Source organism: Heterodontus francisci, chromosome 1, assembly GCF_036365525.1.
Source record: "Heterodontus francisci isolate sHetFra1 chromosome 1, sHetFra1.hap1, whole genome shotgun sequence".
NCBI classification, from domain to species: domain Eukaryota; kingdom Metazoa; phylum Chordata; class Chondrichthyes; order Heterodontiformes; family Heterodontidae; genus Heterodontus; species Heterodontus francisci.
Genome location: NC_090371.1, coordinates 96609934 through 96628577, shown reverse-complemented (window position 1 = coordinate 96628577; position 18644 = coordinate 96609934). Strand labels below are relative to the sequence as shown.

At 44.8% G+C, this 18644-nt stretch overlaps 1 protein-coding gene across 1 annotated transcript in view; it reads right to left on the bottom strand.

The window, feature by feature from the left end:
* Positions 1 to 15518, bottom strand: part of LOC137356463 (uncharacterized) — a 109692-nt gene extending 94174 nt beyond the window's left edge. The window contains exons 1-3 of the mRNA XM_068022599.1: positions 15424 to 15518; positions 15035 to 15179; positions 3462 to 3615 (exon numbers count right to left, since the gene is read on the bottom strand). Of these exons, the coding sequence (XP_067878700.1) occupies positions 3462 to 3615; positions 15035 to 15179; positions 15424 to 15487 (363 nt within the window). The 5' untranslated portion in view covers positions 15488 to 15518. The remainder of the gene's footprint in view (positions 1 to 3461; positions 3616 to 15034; positions 15180 to 15423) is intronic.
* Positions 15519 to 18644: the final 3126 nt, after the last annotated feature.

Sequence of the window (18644 nt, the reverse complement as noted above, 5' to 3'; positions counted from 1 at the left end):
GTTATACAGGGAATTGGTGAGACCACATCTGGAGTACTGTGTACAGTACTGGTCTCCTTATTTAAAGAAGGATGTAAATGCGTTGGAAGCAGTTCAGAGAAAGTTTACTAGACTAATACCAGGAATAGGTGGGTTGTCTTATGAGGAAAGGTTGGACAGGCTAGGCTTGTATCCACTGGAGTTTAGAAAAGTAAGAGGCGACTTGACTGAAACATGTAAAATCCTGAAGGGTCTTGACAGGGTGGATGTGGAAAGGATGTTTCCCCTTCTGGGAGAATCTAGAACTAGAGGTCACTGTTTAAAAATAAGGGGTCGTCCATTTAAGACAGAGGTGAGGAGAAACTTTTTCTCTCAGAGGGTCGTGAGTCTTTGGAATTCTCTTCCTCAAAAGGCAGTAGAAGTAGAGTCTTTGAATATTTTGTAAGGCAGAGGTAGATAGATTCTTGATAAGAAAGGGAGTGAAAGGTTATTGGGGGTAGGTGGGAATGCGGAGTTGAGGTCACAATCAGATCAACCATGAACTTATTGAATGGCGGAGCAAGCTTGAGGGGCCGAGTGGCCTACTCCTGATCCTAATTCTATGTTTGTATGTGTGTAATCTTGCTAGCCAGTGATTCATTTATTAGACTTATTGCACTTAGCTAAAAGATAATAGTAAATGTAGATTCCTCCCATTGAATGCATTTTCACCATAACTTTTCTCACTGTGCTTAACTAAGGTTCAGTATTTGTTTACATAATCAAACAGTGACTGACTGGAATGCTTTCTACGTGAAAGGTTACATGAGTGATAATTGCTGCTCAGCATACCAGCTGCTGAAGGCAGAGTAAATATTTTGCTTGGCAAATTGTGAAATATTTTCCTAAAAAGTGCAAGAATGTTTAGAAAAAATATTTTGAAAAGATCAATTCCAGCTGTAAATTATGAACATGGCAATACCCATTAAATATCACGTTCATTTTCCTATCTGCTGCCATTCTACTCACCCATTATCTCCTCAGATTATTGTTTATCCCCTTCAGAGTTTTAAGGTGAGTTTCTCTATTGCCCTATTTTCCCTTAAACATATGACCCTGTCACTTCAGATATAAGAACATAAAGGGGTGGGAATTTTATGCTCTCCCCAGTGGCGGGTTTGGTGGCGGAGAGGGCAGTGAGAGAAAGAGGGGAAGGCAGAGAGAGAGAGGGAACATAGGAGCAGGAGTAGGCCATTCAGCCTATCGAGCCTGCCCCGCCATTCAATATGATCATGGCTGATCATCCAATTCAATGCCTTTTTCCCACACTATCCTCATATCCCTTTTGTCATTTGTATATAGAAATCTGTCAAACTCTACTTTCAACATACTCATGACTGAGTTTCCACAGCCCTCTGGGGTAGAGAATTCCAAAGATTCACAACCCTCTGAGCAAAGAAATTTCTCCTCATCTCTGTCTTAAGTGGCTTCCCCTTTATTCTGAAATTGTGTTCCCTGGTTCTGGACTCCCCAACCAGGGCAATCATCTTAGCTGCATCTACCCTGTCTATCCCTTTTAAGTATTTTGTAGGTTTTAATGAGATCACCTCTCATTCTTCAAAAGTCTGGAGAATACAAGCCCAGTTTCCCTAATCTCTCTTCACAGGACAGTCCCGCCATCTGGGGAACAAGTCGAGTGAATCTTTGTTGCACTCCCTCCTTCCTAAGGTAAGGGGACCAAAATGGCACACAGTACTCCAGGATCGGTCTAACCAAGGTTCTGTACAACTGAAGCAAGACTTCACTACTCCTGTACTCAAATCCTCCTGCAATAAAGACGACAGCGAGAGAGAGAGAGAGAGAGGGCAGAGAGAGAGAGGGCTGAGAGACAGAGGAGGGCAGAAAGAGAGCGAGAGGGACTGAGAGGGAGAGGGCTGAAAGAGAGAGGTAGCAGAAAGAAAGAGAGAGAGAGAGAATGGGGGCAGAGTGAGAGGTGGTGGGTGGTTTCCTGCCACCATCCCACCTCTGCCAAAATCTAGTCCGAGGTGAGAAGGCCTGTGAATGACCTTCTCACCTCAGCACCAATTGAGGCCCTTAACTGGGCAATTAACTTCAGTTAAGGGCCTCTTCCCATCGCAGCCACACTTAGCCGTGTGGCGGGCAACCCTGTCACCGCACGGGAAGCACAGCATGAAAAACTGTGCAGGTGCTTCTCGGCTCTGGTGGGGTCGGGGTGGGGGGAGGGGGATCCCTTGTTAAAAGGCACAGTGCCTGAACGAGGAACCCAGCATTGGGAAGGAGGGGGTGCCCATTGACAGCTAGTCCCCATCTTTGCTACCAACCCCCCCAAACCCCCAACTCCCACACGACCCCCATCCCATGAGACCCCTCCTTCCCTGACCTGCCTGGGTCCAGTGACCCTCCTCGGCCTCCAGTAGGTGCTCCTCCAGCAGCAGCCACCGCCTCTGCTGATTAGCCAGCAGCTCTTCAAGTGTGGTACTTACAGTGATGGGGTCCTTGATCCTGTGGAAGGCCCACAGCTGTCCACTTAAGTACCTAATTGGCACTAGATTTGGCGGGCCTTCTGGAGAAGAGGCAACGCAAGGATCTCGACATCGCTTTTTCCGGAAGTCGAGTCCCCCATCGCCAGAATTAAATCTCAGCCAAGGAACTAGGAGCAAGAGTAGGCCACATGATCCCTTGAGTCTGCTCTGCCATTAAGTAAGATTGGGGCTGATCTTTGACCTCAACTCCACTTTCTTGCCCGATCGCCATATCCCTTGATTCCCTTAGATTCCAAGGACCCATCGATCTATTGAGACTATGGCATTGATTTTAACCCTGGACAGGAACTCAGCAAAGCCTGCCACCATACCTGTCTAGGTGCGACAGTGGACAGGCTCAACCAATTTAACTGATGTGCATGATTAAAATGGCATTTGTCAACGTTCAAAATCAAAGTTGCTGGGTACTCAGGAGGAAACCTGGTCTAGCTGTTAGGAGACCAGCACCAGGGACCCAGGGAGACAGTGCCTATCTCAAAGTAAATGGGTTAGGAGGAGAATACCAATCAGGGGAGGCCCAAGGTTTCATTGTGGAGCACAGAGGTGCACTCCTGCTGCTTCTAGTCCACAAGGAAACCTGTAAAATATTTAACAGCTCTTCTGGCCCTGGTGACTGTTCCTGGCAGGTTTGGCCTGGTGGGAAAGTGAGCACTTCCCACCCACTCAGGCCTCAGATTAAAATGGCAGATAATTTGCCCATTTAAAGAGGCCCCCACAAGCTTGGGAGGGTGGCCTTGTCAGTCTTGCGGTCGGCCAGATCAAGGTGGGAAATTAGTTATCAAATGTCGTGTTCCATTTTAACCGTCAGTTTCCACTGGGTAGGGGGAGTTAAAATCCTGCCTCTGTGAATCAAGCTGAAGTCTCATACTTGAAATTTTGGTACTTTGATGTGTGAGCACTAAATCTCCACAGTCACTTGTCTAATCAAACTAAAGGTACCTTAACCAGCATGATGTCATTATCTTTTCTCTTCCAATTAAATTGTTGATGAGAGAAACACTTTGTGACTTCCAACACCTGTTGTTTTTCTTCTTGCCTCTTAGAAAGTGAATGAGCTCCAAGTACCACTTCAATCTTTTTATTTTTCCAGATGCTAGAATGATTACAAGATAAATAATTCAATTGTAAAAAGCTTCTGAAATACAAGGGCCTTGAGATTTGTCTTCACTGAAATGTTAGCTAATGAAATTGCGAGAATGTGATTTTTTTTAGTGACAGGGAAAAAGCAGCAATGAATCAATTAATAATCTTTAACTCTTCTCAGGCAACTAACAAGCCACTAAATATAGATGTCAAAACTGTTGGAAAACTGCTTGACTAAATCACAGAATCACAGAACTGTTACAGCTCAGAAGGAGGCCGTTCGACCTGTCGTGTCTGCACTGGTTCTCCAAAAGAGCAATTTACCTAGTGCCACTCCCCTGCCTTCTCCCCGTAACCCTGAACATTCTTCCTTTTCAGATAACAATCCAATTCCCTCTTGAATGCCTCGATTAAACCTGCCTCCACCACACTCTCAGGCAGTGCATTCCAGATCCTAACCACTCGCTGCATGAAAAAGTTTTTCCTCATGTCGTCATTGCTTCCTTTGCCAATTACCGTAAATCTGTGCTCTCTTGTTCTCGATCCTTCCACCAATGACAATAGTTTTTCCCTATCTACTCTATCCAGACACCTCATGATTTTGAACACTTCTATCAAATCTCCTTTCAACCTTCTCTTTTCCAAGGCAAACAGCCCCAACTTCTCCAGCCGATGAAATTCCTCATCCCTGGAACCATTCTTGTGAATCTTGTCTGCACTCTACTGCCTTCACATCTTTCCTAAAGTGTGGTGCCCAGAACTGGACACAATATTTCAGTTGAGGCAGAACCAGTATTCTATACAAGTTTAACAGTTCTTTGCTTATATACTCTAGCCCCTATTAATGAAGCTTAGGATTCTATATGCTTTATTAACTATGCTCTCAACCTGTTCTGCTAACTTCAATGAATTGTGCACATATACCCCCTTGGCCCTCTGCTCCTGCATGCCTGCCAACAGGGCCTCAGCTATTTACAATCTATATTAATGGCTTAGATGAAGAGACAGAGAGTAATGTATCTAAGTTTGCTGACAATACAAAGGTAGATGGAAAGGTAAGCTGTGAGGAGGACACAGAGAGGCTGCAAAGAGATATAGACAGGTTAAGTGAGTGGGCAACAAGGAGGCAGATGGAATGTAATGTAGGGAAGTGTGAAGTTATGCACTTTGGTTGGAAGAATAAAAAAGCAGAATATTTTTTAAAAGGCATGCAACTTGTGTCTATATTCAAAGAGACTTGGGTGTACTTGTACAAGGAATGCAAAATGTTAACATGCAGGTACAAGCAATTAGGAAGGCAAATGGCATGTTGACCTTTATTGAAAGGGGATTGGAGTACAGGAATAAGAAGTCTTGTTACAATTGTACAGGGTTTTGATGAGACCACCTCTGGAATACTGTGTGCAGTTTTGGTCTCCACATTTAAGAAAGGATATACTGCATTGCAAGTGGTACAGCGAAGGCTCACTAAATTGGTCCCTTGGATGAGGGGGTTGTCCTATTATGAGAGGCTGAGTAAATTGGACCTATATTCCCTGTAGTTTAGAGGAATGAGAGGTGATCTTATTGAAACATATAAGATTCTAAAGGGACTGGATAGTGTAGACACTGAGAGATTGTTTCTGCTACTCCAGGAATCTAAAACACGGAGGCACAGTCTCAGGATAAGGGGCTGATCATTTAGGACTGAGCTGAGGAGAAATTACTTCACTCAAAGGGTTGTGAAACTTTGGAATTCTCTACCCTAGAGGGTTGTGGAATGCACTTAAGGCTGGGATAGACATTTTTTTGGTCTCTTAGGGAATCAAGGGGTATGGAGTGGGTGGGAAGGTGGAGTTGAATCCTAAGATCAGCCATGATCATTTTGAATGGCGGAGCAGGCTCGATGGGCCACATGGCCTACTCCTGCTCCTATTTCTTGTGTTCTTGTGTTTAGCAATAAACCCTTCAAGTTGCAGATTAGTGCAACACTTGGGCAACATAAATACATTCTTAGTGAGGTGGCCAGCCTCCTTGGATTCTAACAAGGCAGGAAGCATACCACTACATCCCTGAAGGAATGACTGGGTGGAATCAAATGGACTTAGTCCATACTGGAATGACGGGACCATTTTCAGGTTGAGAACCCATGTCCTAATGAGCAGGCTTTGCTGAGGCTCTTTGCCAGAGCAAAGGCATTAGCATCCCCCCTCTGGGCTGCCCAAACAATTAGGGAAGGCGGACAGCATGACATGTCCATTCTGTCAAAGGAAAGATTTCTGATTAAAGGGACCATGGCATAGGTTACAAAGGCTGACCAATCACATGGATTTCTGAGTTAACCACAAGAATGAAGAAGAGCCCTGGGAAGGTTATTCCCCGAGTCTCTCACTCTTACCTGGAGGTCCTTCAGTGAGGTGAGCTCTCCCAGGGACAGGAGGAAGAGGACAACGTCTCCACCAAGCAGACATGGATGAAAGTAGCCGAGAAAGTGAGCAGCATAAATGTAGCCCCTCCAACCTGGAGACAGGGCACTAAGAGGATCCAGGATGTCAGGAGGGTGGGAAAGGTGAGTGGCATAACACATTCAGGTACCAAGCTCCACGTTGTGGCTTGCCCACCATTCTCCTGCACAGCACCCCTCAGAAAAACACACCTTGCAGCTCCACTCATTCCTCTGTCTTTCTGGGAGAGGGAAGGTATCATCAAGTCCAATCCCAACAGCTCTTCTATTTAAAGGGAAACTGGCACATTACAGAAGAGGACAGATTTTTTTTTTATTCGTTCGGGGGATGTGAGTGTCGCTGTCCAGGCCAGCATTTATTGCCCATCCCTAATAGCCCTTAAGAAGATGGTGGTGAGCTGCCTTCTTGAAATGCTGCAGTCCTAGTGGTGTAGGTACATCCACAGTGCTGTTAAGAAGGGAGTTCCAGGAATGTGACCAGCGACAGTGAAGGAAGGTGATATAGTTCCAAGTCAGGATGGTATCTGGCTTGGAGGGGGACTTGCAGGTGGTGGTGTTCCCTTGCAACTGCTGCCCTTGTCCTTTTAGGTAGTAGAGGTCGTGGGTTTGGAAGGTGCTGTCTAAGGAGCCTTGATGCATTGCTGCAGTGCATCTTGTAGTGCATCTTCCCCTCCCTTCCCCTGTCAGCATTCCGAAGGGATCGTTCCCTCCGCGACACCCTGGTCCACTCCTCCATTACCCCCACCACCTCGTCCCCGTCCCATGGCACCTTCCCCTGCAATCGCAGGAGGTGCAATACCTGCACATTTACCTCCTCTCTCCTCACTATCCAAGGCCCCAAACACTCCTTTCAGGTGAAACAGCGATTTACTTGTACTTCTTTCAATGTAGTATACTGTATTCACTGCTAACAGTGTGGTCTCCTCTACATTGGGGAGAGCAAGCGCAGACTGGGTGACCGCTTTGCGGAACATCTCCGCTCAGTCCGCAAGCAGGACCCTGAGCTTCCGGTTGCTTGCCATTTCAACACTCCCCCCTGCTCTCATGCTCACATCTCTGTCCTGGGATTGCTGCAGTGTTCCAGTGAACATCAACGCAAGCTCGAAGAACAGCATCTCATTTACCGATTAGGCACACTACAGCCTGCCGGACTGAACATTGAGTTCAATAATTTCAGAGCATGACAGCTCCCCATTTTACTTTCATTTTTAGTTATTTTTTCTTCCTTTTTTTTTTACATTCTTTTTTACATTTTTTACAATCTTTTTTTTTTGCATTTATTTCATTTCATCTCAGTTTGTTCAGTTTGCTTACCCACTTTTTTTTTCAGGTTTGCACTTGCTGCTGTTCAATACTCAGTGTATTAACACCTAATCTGTACTAATGCTTTGTCTTTCAACACACCATTAACATATTGTTTGCCTTTGCTCCGTGACCTTTTGGTCAGCTATGTGGCCTGGTCCAATCTGCACCTTCTCCTTTGTTATCTCTTGCCCCACCCCCACCTCACTTGCTTATAACCTGTGACTTTTCTAATATTTATCAGTTCAGATGAAGGGTCACTGACCCGAAATGTTAACTCTGCTTCTCTTTCCACAGATGCTGCCAGACCTGCTGAGTGGTTCCAGCATTTCTTGTTCTTATTTCAGATTTCCAGCATCCGCAGTATTTTGCTTTTATATTATTGTAGATGGTACACACTGCTGCCACTGTGCGTGAGTGGTGGAGGGTGTGAATGTTTCAGGTGGTGGATGGGATGCCAATCAAGCGGGCTGCTTTGTCCGGGATGGTGTCGAGCTTCTTGAGTTTTGTTGGAGCTGCACCCAACCAGACAAATGGAGAGTATTCCATCACACTCCTGACTTGTGCCTTGTAGATTGTCGACAGCATTGTGGAGTCAGGAGGTGAGTTATTAGCCACAGAATTCCCAGCCTCTGACCTGCTCTTGTAGCCACAGCATTTATATGTCTGGTTCAGTTCAGTTTCTGGTCGATGATAACACCCAGGATGTTGATAGTGGGTGATTTAGGGCTGGTAATGCCATTGTATGTCAAGGGGAGATGGCTAGATTCTCTCTTGTTTGAGATGGTCATTGACTGGCACTTGCGTGGCGCAAACATTACTTGCCACTTTTCAGCCAAGCCTGGATGTTGTCCAGGTCTTGCTGCATATGGAGATGGGCTGCTTCAGTATCTGAGGAATCGCAAATCATGCTGAATATTGTGCAATAATCAGCGAACATCCTCACTTCTGACCTTATGATGGAAGGAAGGATATTGATGAAGGAACTGAAGATGGTTGGGCTAAGGACACTACCGTGAGGAACTCCTGCAATGATGTCCTGGGACTGAGTCATAGAGTTATAAAGCACAGAAACAGGCCCTTCGGCCCATCGTGTCTGTGCCGGCCATCAAGCACCTAACTATTCTAATCCCATTTTCCAGCATTTGGCCCGTAGCCTTGTATGCTATGGCATCTCAAGTGCTCATCTAAATACTTCTTAAATGTTGTGAGGGTTCCTGCCTCTACCACCCCTTCAGGCAGTGCGATCCAGATTCCAACCACCCTCTTGAGTGAAAATTTTTTTCCTCAAATCCCCTCTAAACCTCCTGCCCCCATACCGTAAAGCTATGCCCCCTGCTTATTGACCCCTCCATTAAGGGAAAACCTTTCTTCCTATCTAATCTATCAATGCCCCTCATAATTTTGGATACCTCAATCATGTCCCCCCTCAGCCTTCTCTGCTCTAAGGAAAACAACCCTCGCCTTTTCAGTCTCTCTTCATAGCTGAAATGCTCCAGCCAAAGCAACATCCTGATGAATCTCCTCTACACCCTCTCCAGTGCAATCACATCCTTCCTATAGTGTGGTGCCCAGAACTGTACACAGTACTCCAGCTGTGGCCTAACTAGCATGTTATACAGCTCCATCATAACCTCCCTGCTCTTATATTCTATGCCTCGGCTAATAAAGGCAAGTATCGTATATGCCTTCCGAACCACCTTATCTACCTGTGCTGCTGCCTTCAGTGATCTATGGACAAGTACACCAAGGTCGCTCTGATCCTCTGTACTTCTTAGGGTCCTACCATCCATTGTATATTCCATTGCCTTGTTAATCCTCCCAAAATGCATCACCTCACACTTCTCAGGATTAAATTCCATTTGCCACTGCTCCGTCCATCTTACCAGATCTATATCGTCCTGTAATCTAAAGCTTTCTCCCTCACTATTTACGACACCACCAATTTCAGTGTCATCTGCGAACTTACTGATCATACCTCCTATATTCACGTCTGAATCATTAATGTACACGACAAAAAGCAAGGGTCCCAGCACCGATCCCTGTGTTACACCACTGGCCACAGGCTTCCACTCGCAAAAACAACCCTCGACCATCACCCTCTGCTTCCTGCCATTAAGCCAATTTTGGATTCAATTTGCCAAATTGCCCTGGATCCCATGGACTCTTACTTTCTTAACCAATCTCCTATGCAGGACCTTATCAAAAACCTTACTGAACTCCATGTAGACTACATCAACCACTTTACCCTCAACTACATCTAGTTACTGCCTCAAAAAATTCAATCAAGTTAGTTAGACACGATCCCCCCCTGACAAAGCCATGCTGACTATCCCTGATTAATCCCTGCCTCTCCAAGTGGAGATTAATCCTGTCGCTCAGAATTTTTTCCAATAGTTTCCCTACCACTGATGTTAGACTCACCAGCCTGTAATTAACTGGTTTATCCCTGCTACCCTTCTTGAATAATGGCACCACATTCGCTATCCTCCAATCTTCTGGTACCTCTCCTGTGGCCAGAGTGGATTTGAAAATTTGTGTCAGAGCCCCTGCTATCTCCTCCCTGTCTCACATAACAGCCTGGGATACATCTCATCTGGGCCTGGGGATGTAACCACTTTTAAGCCTGCTAAAACAGCTAATATTTCCTCCCTTTCCATGCTAATATGTTCAAGTATATCACAATCCCTCTCCCTGATCGCTACACCTACATCGTCCTTCACCATAGTGAACACAGATGAAAAATAATCATTTAAAATCTCACCTATGTCCTTCAGCTCCACACACAGATTGCACCTCATGGATACCCAGTTTTGAGTTACTCGATCTGTTTGAAATCTAGCCCTTTTCGCATGGTGGTAGTGCCATACGATGTTGGGTACCCTCAATGTGAAGACGGGCTACAAGAGCAGGTCAGAGGCTGGGAATTCTGCAGCAAGTAACTCACCACCTGACACCCCAAAGCCTGTCCACCATCTACAGGAGTGTGATGGAATACTTTCCACTTGCCTGGATTAGTACAGCACCATCAACACTCAAGAAGATCAACACCATCCAGGACAAAGCTTGATTGGCACCCCATCCATAGCTTTAAACTATCTCTATCTCCACCACCAGTGCACAGTGACAGCAGTGTGTTCCATCTACAAGATGCACTGCTGCACCCTCGCCAAGCCTCCTTCGACAGCACCTTCCAAACCCACAACCTCTACCAGCTAGATGGACAAGGGCAGCTGACACATGGGAACACCACCATCTACAAGCTCCCCTCCCAGTCACAGACCATCCTGAGTTGGAACTATATCGCCGTTCCTTCACTGTTGCTGGGTCAAAAATCTGGAACTCCCTTCCTAACAGCACTGTGGGTGTACCTACCTCATATGGACTGCAGTGGTTCAAGAAGGCGGTTTACCACCACATTCTCAAGGGCAGTCAGGGATGGGCAACAAATGCTGGCCTTGCCAGCGATGCTCACATCCCATGAAATGAATTTTTAAAAAGGCTGACTGTAACGGCCTACTGAGACGCCAGTTCCACCAAGACTTTATCCCTTTATTACCATTGCCCCACAAATCCCCACCTTTCAATCTGCTCCTGACCATCACAGTATCCTCTTGGCCAAAATCCTGAAATAAAAGCCACCAACAAAAAAAATCCATAACAACTTTATCCATCAACATTTCCAATACTATGCAAAAAAACAATTGTTTATCCTTGTGCCTTCCCTTAGTGCCCATCTTGCAGGTGCCTTTGCTTGTCCCAGTGCTACTATGCAGTGCTATCCCAGTGGCTGCAGCATGGCTGGTGGAAGGCTGTTGACTTTCACTGGGGAGATTATAGATGGCTTTGCAGGAAGGCCTCAAGCTGCTCTGGATTTTGAGGGCTGGGTTCAGACTGCACTGCCCCACTTCGGCATGGGTGGCAGCAGTCTGGACTGACTGGCTGAGAAGTACTAACAAGGGCAGTGGTGGAGCGGCAGTGATGGGACCACGAATGTTCTCCTCCTGAGAGAGGACAGCAAGCTTGTGCACCATGGAGCCACTGGCTCTCCCCCGGGACAGCGCCTCAGAAATCCTCGTCATCAGGAACATATTACTGGAATGCTGTGAGACACTGGCAGGGGAATCTAAAGCATGGGGGCATAGTCTCAGGATAAGGGGATGATCATCGAGGAGTGAGATGAGGAGAAATTTCTTCTCTCAAAAGGTTGTGAATCTTTGGAATTCTCTACCCCAGAAGGTTGTGGATGCTCCATCGTTGAATATATTTAAGGCTGGGATAGACAGATTTTTGATCTCTCAGGGAATCAAGGGATATGGGGTGAAGGCGGGAAAGTGGAGTTGAAGTCCAAGATTAGCCTTGATCATATTGAATAACGGAGCAGGCTCGATGGGCCGTATGATCTACTCCTGGTCCTATTTCTAAAAAAGAAGAGCCTGCATGGTCCTTTCAACACTGAGATCTGTCTGACCCTGCATGAGGGCAAGCATGAATCTCAGGACCTCAGTCAGTTGGCTTTTGCCTGTGCTCCAGTGGAAGCTGAGACAGTGGTTACTAGACACTGCATCACGACTGGTTTCGCAAGTGCTGCCATGAAGTTGATCACCACGTTCATGGTGGAAAGGATGAGCTCCAAGCTCTTGCAAAGCCTTGTGCAAGTTTGGAACCTGACTCTTCCATGCTCCTTGACAGTGACAAAAGGCTGTCTGACGGGCCAGTCAATGCACCCAGCATCTTGGTGTGCATGCTCATTGCTCCATTGAGGTTCTTATCTAAGTCCATTGAAGCAGAACTCATATGCGGCCTCACTCTGCAGTGGGCTGGCAGACAAGCTATCCTTTCCCCTTAGCTTGTCTGCAGTCCATTCGTGCCTGGTGACTCACCACGTGTGATCTCGACTCTACTATTCTCTGAGGTATGCACTGTGTTAGTATCTGAGCTTGTGGGTGCGATTGTCTGATCAAGTGATGGTCACTGCTGTAGCTCTCACACCTCATGATGAGGCTTTCGTGGCTAAAAGCCGCAGTTCCTGGAGATCTAAATTTAGAAATGCAGAAGGTGGGATTGGGCTGAGGGAAGTGGTTGAGGAGGAAAGAAAAAGATTCATGGACCATCTGCTGCTCTCACTTCATGTCAAATAGCAGGATGAGGGAGAAGTGGGATTTGAGAAGGGCCATGAGGCAGGAATATACTGTCATACTGATTGCTGTCAGCAACATCGGTTGCAACAGGATCTGTCACAGCTGGTCCCATGATGCTGAGCTCAGTCTCCTCCAGAGCCCTCAGGAGATGCAAGTATGCCTTTCCCCTGCCAGTTCTGCTCTACTTCCTCCTGTCATGGGCCACCTGTTCTGCAAGAGAGAAGGAAGAATGTCAGTGATTGTGTTGCAATGAATTTTGGTGATGTGTCGACCATGGATGAATAGCTGGAGGTATGTGGAAGCAGTGAGAAGTGGATGTAACATTCACAGCATTGGAAGGTGTGTGAGATTGAGGTTAAGTATCTGAGGGCTGCATTTTCTGGTGGGCATTGGACTCTGGCATCGGGCCTAAACGGCAGTCCTGACCCTCACCATATTGTCAACTCACTTGCCGGCACAACCTTCTGTACTTGCCATCCTATTAAGGATAGTGGGTGGGCTCCCAAGGCTGCTGACCCAGTTACAGGGTTCCCAGTGATGTCAGGTTGGCAGCCCCACCAGAAGAGGTTGGCACTGCCAAGCCAGGCAGGTGAGTGTGAGGGTGCCTCAACATGGAGATGCCCTTGGCTGCCTCCATAGCAGTGATCAGTTAAAGAGGCCCAAAGCTGGTAGGGCCATCGAATTGGAGGGGAAACTCCTCAGGAGGACTATACAGGGACAGAGTCACGTCCTTTCACCCCGTAGCCCTGTTATTGTGGCATGGAGCCTCTGACTCGATAGCCTTCTGACCTGCCACCAGAAGGACGCCTCGATTGAACTGGTGGCCTCCGCATGCAGCACGGGGGTGGGCATGAGCTGCTGTGATGGCAGTAAACTACCAGCGTCAGCGCCAAATGACCCTGAAGTGGGGACTTAATTTGGGCAATTGGCTGCCGCCTCTGTGGAGCAGGTAGCTGACCCTGTTCCCAGCCCACCCCTGGGAAAGTTCTCCAGAGGCACTAATACATCAGGGAGCCATCTCGACATGGCTCCCCACTATTTTACAACACACTGCCCACCTCCAACCCCATCTCCAGAGGGTCAGGAAAATTCTGCCCTGACCGTTAGGCGTGAATCCTGATTGCTATAAATTACTGCTTGGTGAGTGATGAGGCTGTGGTGCATTAAGAAGTGTGAGAGATTGCTGGTGCAGTGGGTAGGCGATGTCCTTTTAAAAATGCATTCACTGACCTTGACCACCTATGTGAGGTCATTGAACTTCTTGCGGCACTACTGCTAGGTCATCATGGTAAGACTCCAGAAATTGACCTCCCTGGTCACCTGCTCCAATTCTCTTTTCAGGGTTTTTTTTGAGGACCTCCTGGGCCCCCTGCAAAATCATAACTTCTCCTTTCCACCTCTTGTGCTAAAGTCTCCAGCACCATATCAGAAAACCTGGGAACCCACTCTCTTCCCAGTTGCTTCATTTGTTGCTTTTTGTAGCCAATTTGTACACAGTCAGCAGCAGCAGCCGCTGTGTAAAGTGTGCACCTCCCCTTTAAGGAGAATAGGCTGCCTTTGAGAGTGGCAGGTTAGCTGAAACACATGTTAGCCACACATTCCGCTGGGCCCCCTTTGAGCCTGCAACCAGCCAGAAGCGTGATTGGAGCTGGGCTATAGGCTTAAATCACTGGAGTGAGGAGGAGGCATAAAGTTTGTGTGCTGCCTGCCTCGGTGGGACCAGGAGTGGGATAACCACAAATTGTGACGCCCGCACCCAAAAAAGGGAGCAATCGAGTTTCTCCCCCTCTCTCTCCGGATACCAAAGAGCAGAACATTTGCAACCCACAGGTCAAGGGTTGTAAATATGGATTGGCTGGTGGCTAGTTCACAGACTGGTCCAAGTCACATCTCAATAACAGATGGGCTAGAGTATCGTCCTTCTGTTAAAGAGATTTTCTCTAGTTTTTTTAATATTGTCTTAAAGTTTTACTGAAACAAGACAAATTCAAACAATATCCTGCCTGTAAGTTAATGTTGAGTGGCAGAGAGTCCTCAATGAAGAAATTCTTGAACAAAGCAAGAGAGCGGTTACATTTTCAGTCCTGTCATTCACAGAATCCACCCAATTTAATTTGATAAAATCTGAGTTCAATTAAAATAAAAAAGTTCCATCATGATCAGTGAAAAAAGATACAATTCATTAAATTGTCAGAGACCTTTAATACAGCTATTTCTGCTATAACCAGCAACTGTGAAATTGATATTAATGCAAATTGTTGATCGTCAATGCTTTTTGGACAATATAAGCAACTGTTCATTTTAAATATGCACGCTTTAAATGGTGGAATCTATAGATTTCAGTAGATTTCTAAAATGAATAGAGGACATAACATCTGAAATCATTATGTCTTTAATTTATTTTATGTTACTGACGTGCCAAAAACTTCTAAGTTTTTAAGTGACTTCTATTTTAAGTGACATTAACAAATTTAAACCGAAATTATAATCTATAATATTCCTTCTTAATTATTTTATACAGCAAGAAGATTATATTGACTTACTATTTGCAGTGTGCTGCAGTCAGTACCCATCTCTGTGCAATCAAAGCTCCTCCACAAATGTGGTGTTTGTTCATCTGGATAGACACCATGTATGGTCTAGAATGGGGTTTAACCTCACGGCCCCCGAGAATTTCTGTACAGACACCTACAGCAGAAGATAATAATTTGCTAAAATGTAGTATGTCTAAAAATGAGAGCTCTGAAAAAATCTACAAATGTTAGAAATCAGAATTAAGACAGAAAATGCTGTAAATCTACAAGGGATTTATCATTGCTTCAGTAACATTTTACATTTTAGGTGGAGACCTTTCGTCAAAGCTAAAAAGTAAAAGAAGGGAATCCAGTTTTAAAATAACAAGTTGGTAGTTATTTGTAGATATTAGACTTACATCCTTGCCCAGTCAAAACAATGATGTTAAAAGCAAGAAACAGCACCCAAATTAAGCCGTCCATTTTGTTAGAGAAACAAAGACAAAAAATTGATTCATTTTATAGTATTGACACAAGGATGTGGTTACAGCTTATGTGCAAAACAATTGCCGATTTTTGTACAAAATCTAACACTTCAAAATGCAACTACAACTAACTATCATCAGCCTACTCTCAATCATCATTAAAGTGAGAGACGAAGTCATCAGCAGTGCTATCAAGCGGCACTTACAATTAACTTGCTCGCCGATGCTCAGTTTGGGTTCCACCAAGACTACTCGGCTGCTGACCTCATCCTAGGCCCAACTGTCTTCAACTTCTTCATTAATAAGCTTCCCCCCATCACATCAGAATTACAGCTGCTCATTGAAAATTGTACAGTTTTTAATTCCATTCACAATTCTTCAGATAATGAAACAGTCCTTGCTCACATGCAGCAAGCCAAAAAAAACCAACCAGGCTTAGCTGATAGGTGACAAGTAACAATCGCATCACACAAGCGCTAGACACTGGCTGTCTCCAACAAGAGAGAGCCTAACCATCTCGTCCTGACATTCAATGGCATTACTATTGCTTGGCTCCTAATTTTCAATATCACCATTAACTTCAATTGAAATAAAAATCTGCAGAGGTGTATAACAGGCTGTCCAGTTGCTATCTGTTGTTTTACAATATCGCACAAAGTCAAAATTATCCCCATATTCTCTGGATTACTAGTCAGGTAACATAATCACTCCACTATCATACCTTTCCTGTTCGCTGAAGTGATTTATGGCTTTAACCCCTTGTAGGGACTAAACCAAATCAGGACCACATCCCCACAAATCCCCTTTAATCAAGTTCAAACCAGACAAATTCTCATAGTTATTTGGGTCCAAAGAATTGCACTAGCTTTCCCTCAAAGAAAGCAAACCAACAGAGAATTTTACCATCTTTTGGATAGCCAACTTCTAATATTTTTATGGCTAAGTCATAAATATCCCAGATATAAGGGTCTGGGAACTCTCTTCAATACACACCTCTCCAATTAAAGAGAAACAGAAAGTGGCCTCTTTGTATTTGTATACAGAATGCTACATGAGAAAATTTATAAACTTTTATATATTTATTAAAGAATTAAACATGCAATAAACTTCTTAAGTGGATAAGTATATCACAATATCAAATATTACTGAGAGATGTAACACATATTCTCATTTTTAACACAGAATCCAAAAGTTTAACCCTGCTAATGTTACAGCAAAATTATCTTAGAATATCCATCAAAATTTAAAGTAAACTTGTACCTTAAATCCCCGAATAAGGCATGGGATGAGAAGTGTTGTTTGAGGATGCAACACTCCTAAGTGTTTGCTTCAAAACCTGGTATTTATACTGTTTCTAAGGTGTCATATAACTTTTGCATTAGATGTGACCTTCCTGTGTTCCCTTTTAAAATCTATATCTTTAATTTTTTACTGGAATTTGAAGTTTGTGAGCTTTTATCTGGTCAAAATGTTCATAATTGTGTTTACCTGACCTCTCGTTCCTGTGAGTAAATTCCATTTATTGTTAATTACCCTTTCCATGGTACCCACAGCAACCTCCGGAGCCAACCGGTCTGAACAACAACCCCATAAACCAATTAAGTTTTATTGCTACCTCTTACTGAGGTCACACAGGATATTTCAACATGTGTGTTTATCTCCCAAGCCCTTGGTAACAGCAGTTCTATTCTAACAGAGACCCCTGGTAACAGAGATTTTATTCTAACAGAGCCCTTGAAATGTTTAACTCTATCATCGTAAAGGGGAACTTCAGTGATCTCTGAAAACTATCCATTTATTCAATCTTTAACTCTAAGTGCATAATAACACCAACTATTTCCAAATTCTATTCAATCAAGCCTATTATACCTATATTCCTTCACATCACAACATCTCAAAATTGCTCAAGACAACATGGCACACACCTAGGAAGCAGGTATTGACATGCATGATGCTGTGTTTAGTCACTAACCAGCTGTGCATTAATGGAGTAGAATACTTTCCTGTTTATGTAGATCTTGATATGTAGGCTGTGATATGAGCTTGGCCCAATTGCTGGCACTTCTGCTTCTGAGTCAGAAAGTTGTGGATTCAAGCCTCTTTCCACATATTGAGCACCTCACCCAGGCTATTGCTATAAAGTAACACAGAGGGAGTTCTGTGTTGTCAGAGACACCATCCTTTGGATGAAACATTAAACCAGCTCCCCATCGGACTATTCAAATGGATGCTAAAGATCCCATTGTATTTTTTGATGAAGGATAGGGAGCACTACCTGTGTCCCAGCCAATATTTATCTTTTAACTAATGCTATAAAAATAAGAAATAAGAACATAAGAAATAGAAGCAGGAGTAGGCCATTTGGCCTCTCGAGCCTGCTCCACAATTCAATAAGATCATGATTGATCTGATTGTGGCCTTAATTCCACTTTCCTGCCTGCCTCCCACAACTCTTGACTCCCTTGTAGATCAAAAATCTGTCTAACTTAGCTTTGAATAGTTTAGTTTAGTTTAGAGATACAGCACTGAAACAGGCCTTTCGGCCCACCGAGTCTGTGCCGACCATCAACCACCCATTTATACTAATCCTACACTAATTCCATATTCCTACCACATCCCCACCTGTCCCTATATTTACCTACCACCTACCTATACTAGGGGCAATTTATAATGGCCAATTTACCTATCAACCTGCAAGTCTTTGGCATGTGGGAGGAAACCAGAGCACCCGGAGGAAACCCATGCAGATACAGGGAGAACTTGCAAACTCCACACAGGCAGTACCCAGAATTGAACCGGGGTTGCTGGAGCTGTGAGGCTGCGGTGCTAACCACTGTGCCGCCCTTAGAATACATTCAATGGCCCAGCTTCCACTGCACTCTGGGGAAAAGAATTCCAAACATTGACGATCCTCTTCTCATCTCCATCTTAAAAGGGTGGCTCCTTATTTTGAAACTGTGCCCGTGGTTCTAGATTCCCCCACGAGGGGAAACATCCTCTCAGTATCTACCCTGTCAAGCCTCCTCAGAATCTTAGATGTTTCAATAAGATCTCATTCTTCTAAACTCCAATGAATATAGGCCCAAACTAATCAACCTTTCCTCATAAGACAACCCCTTCACCCTCGGAATCAGTCTAGTGAACCTTCCCTGAAC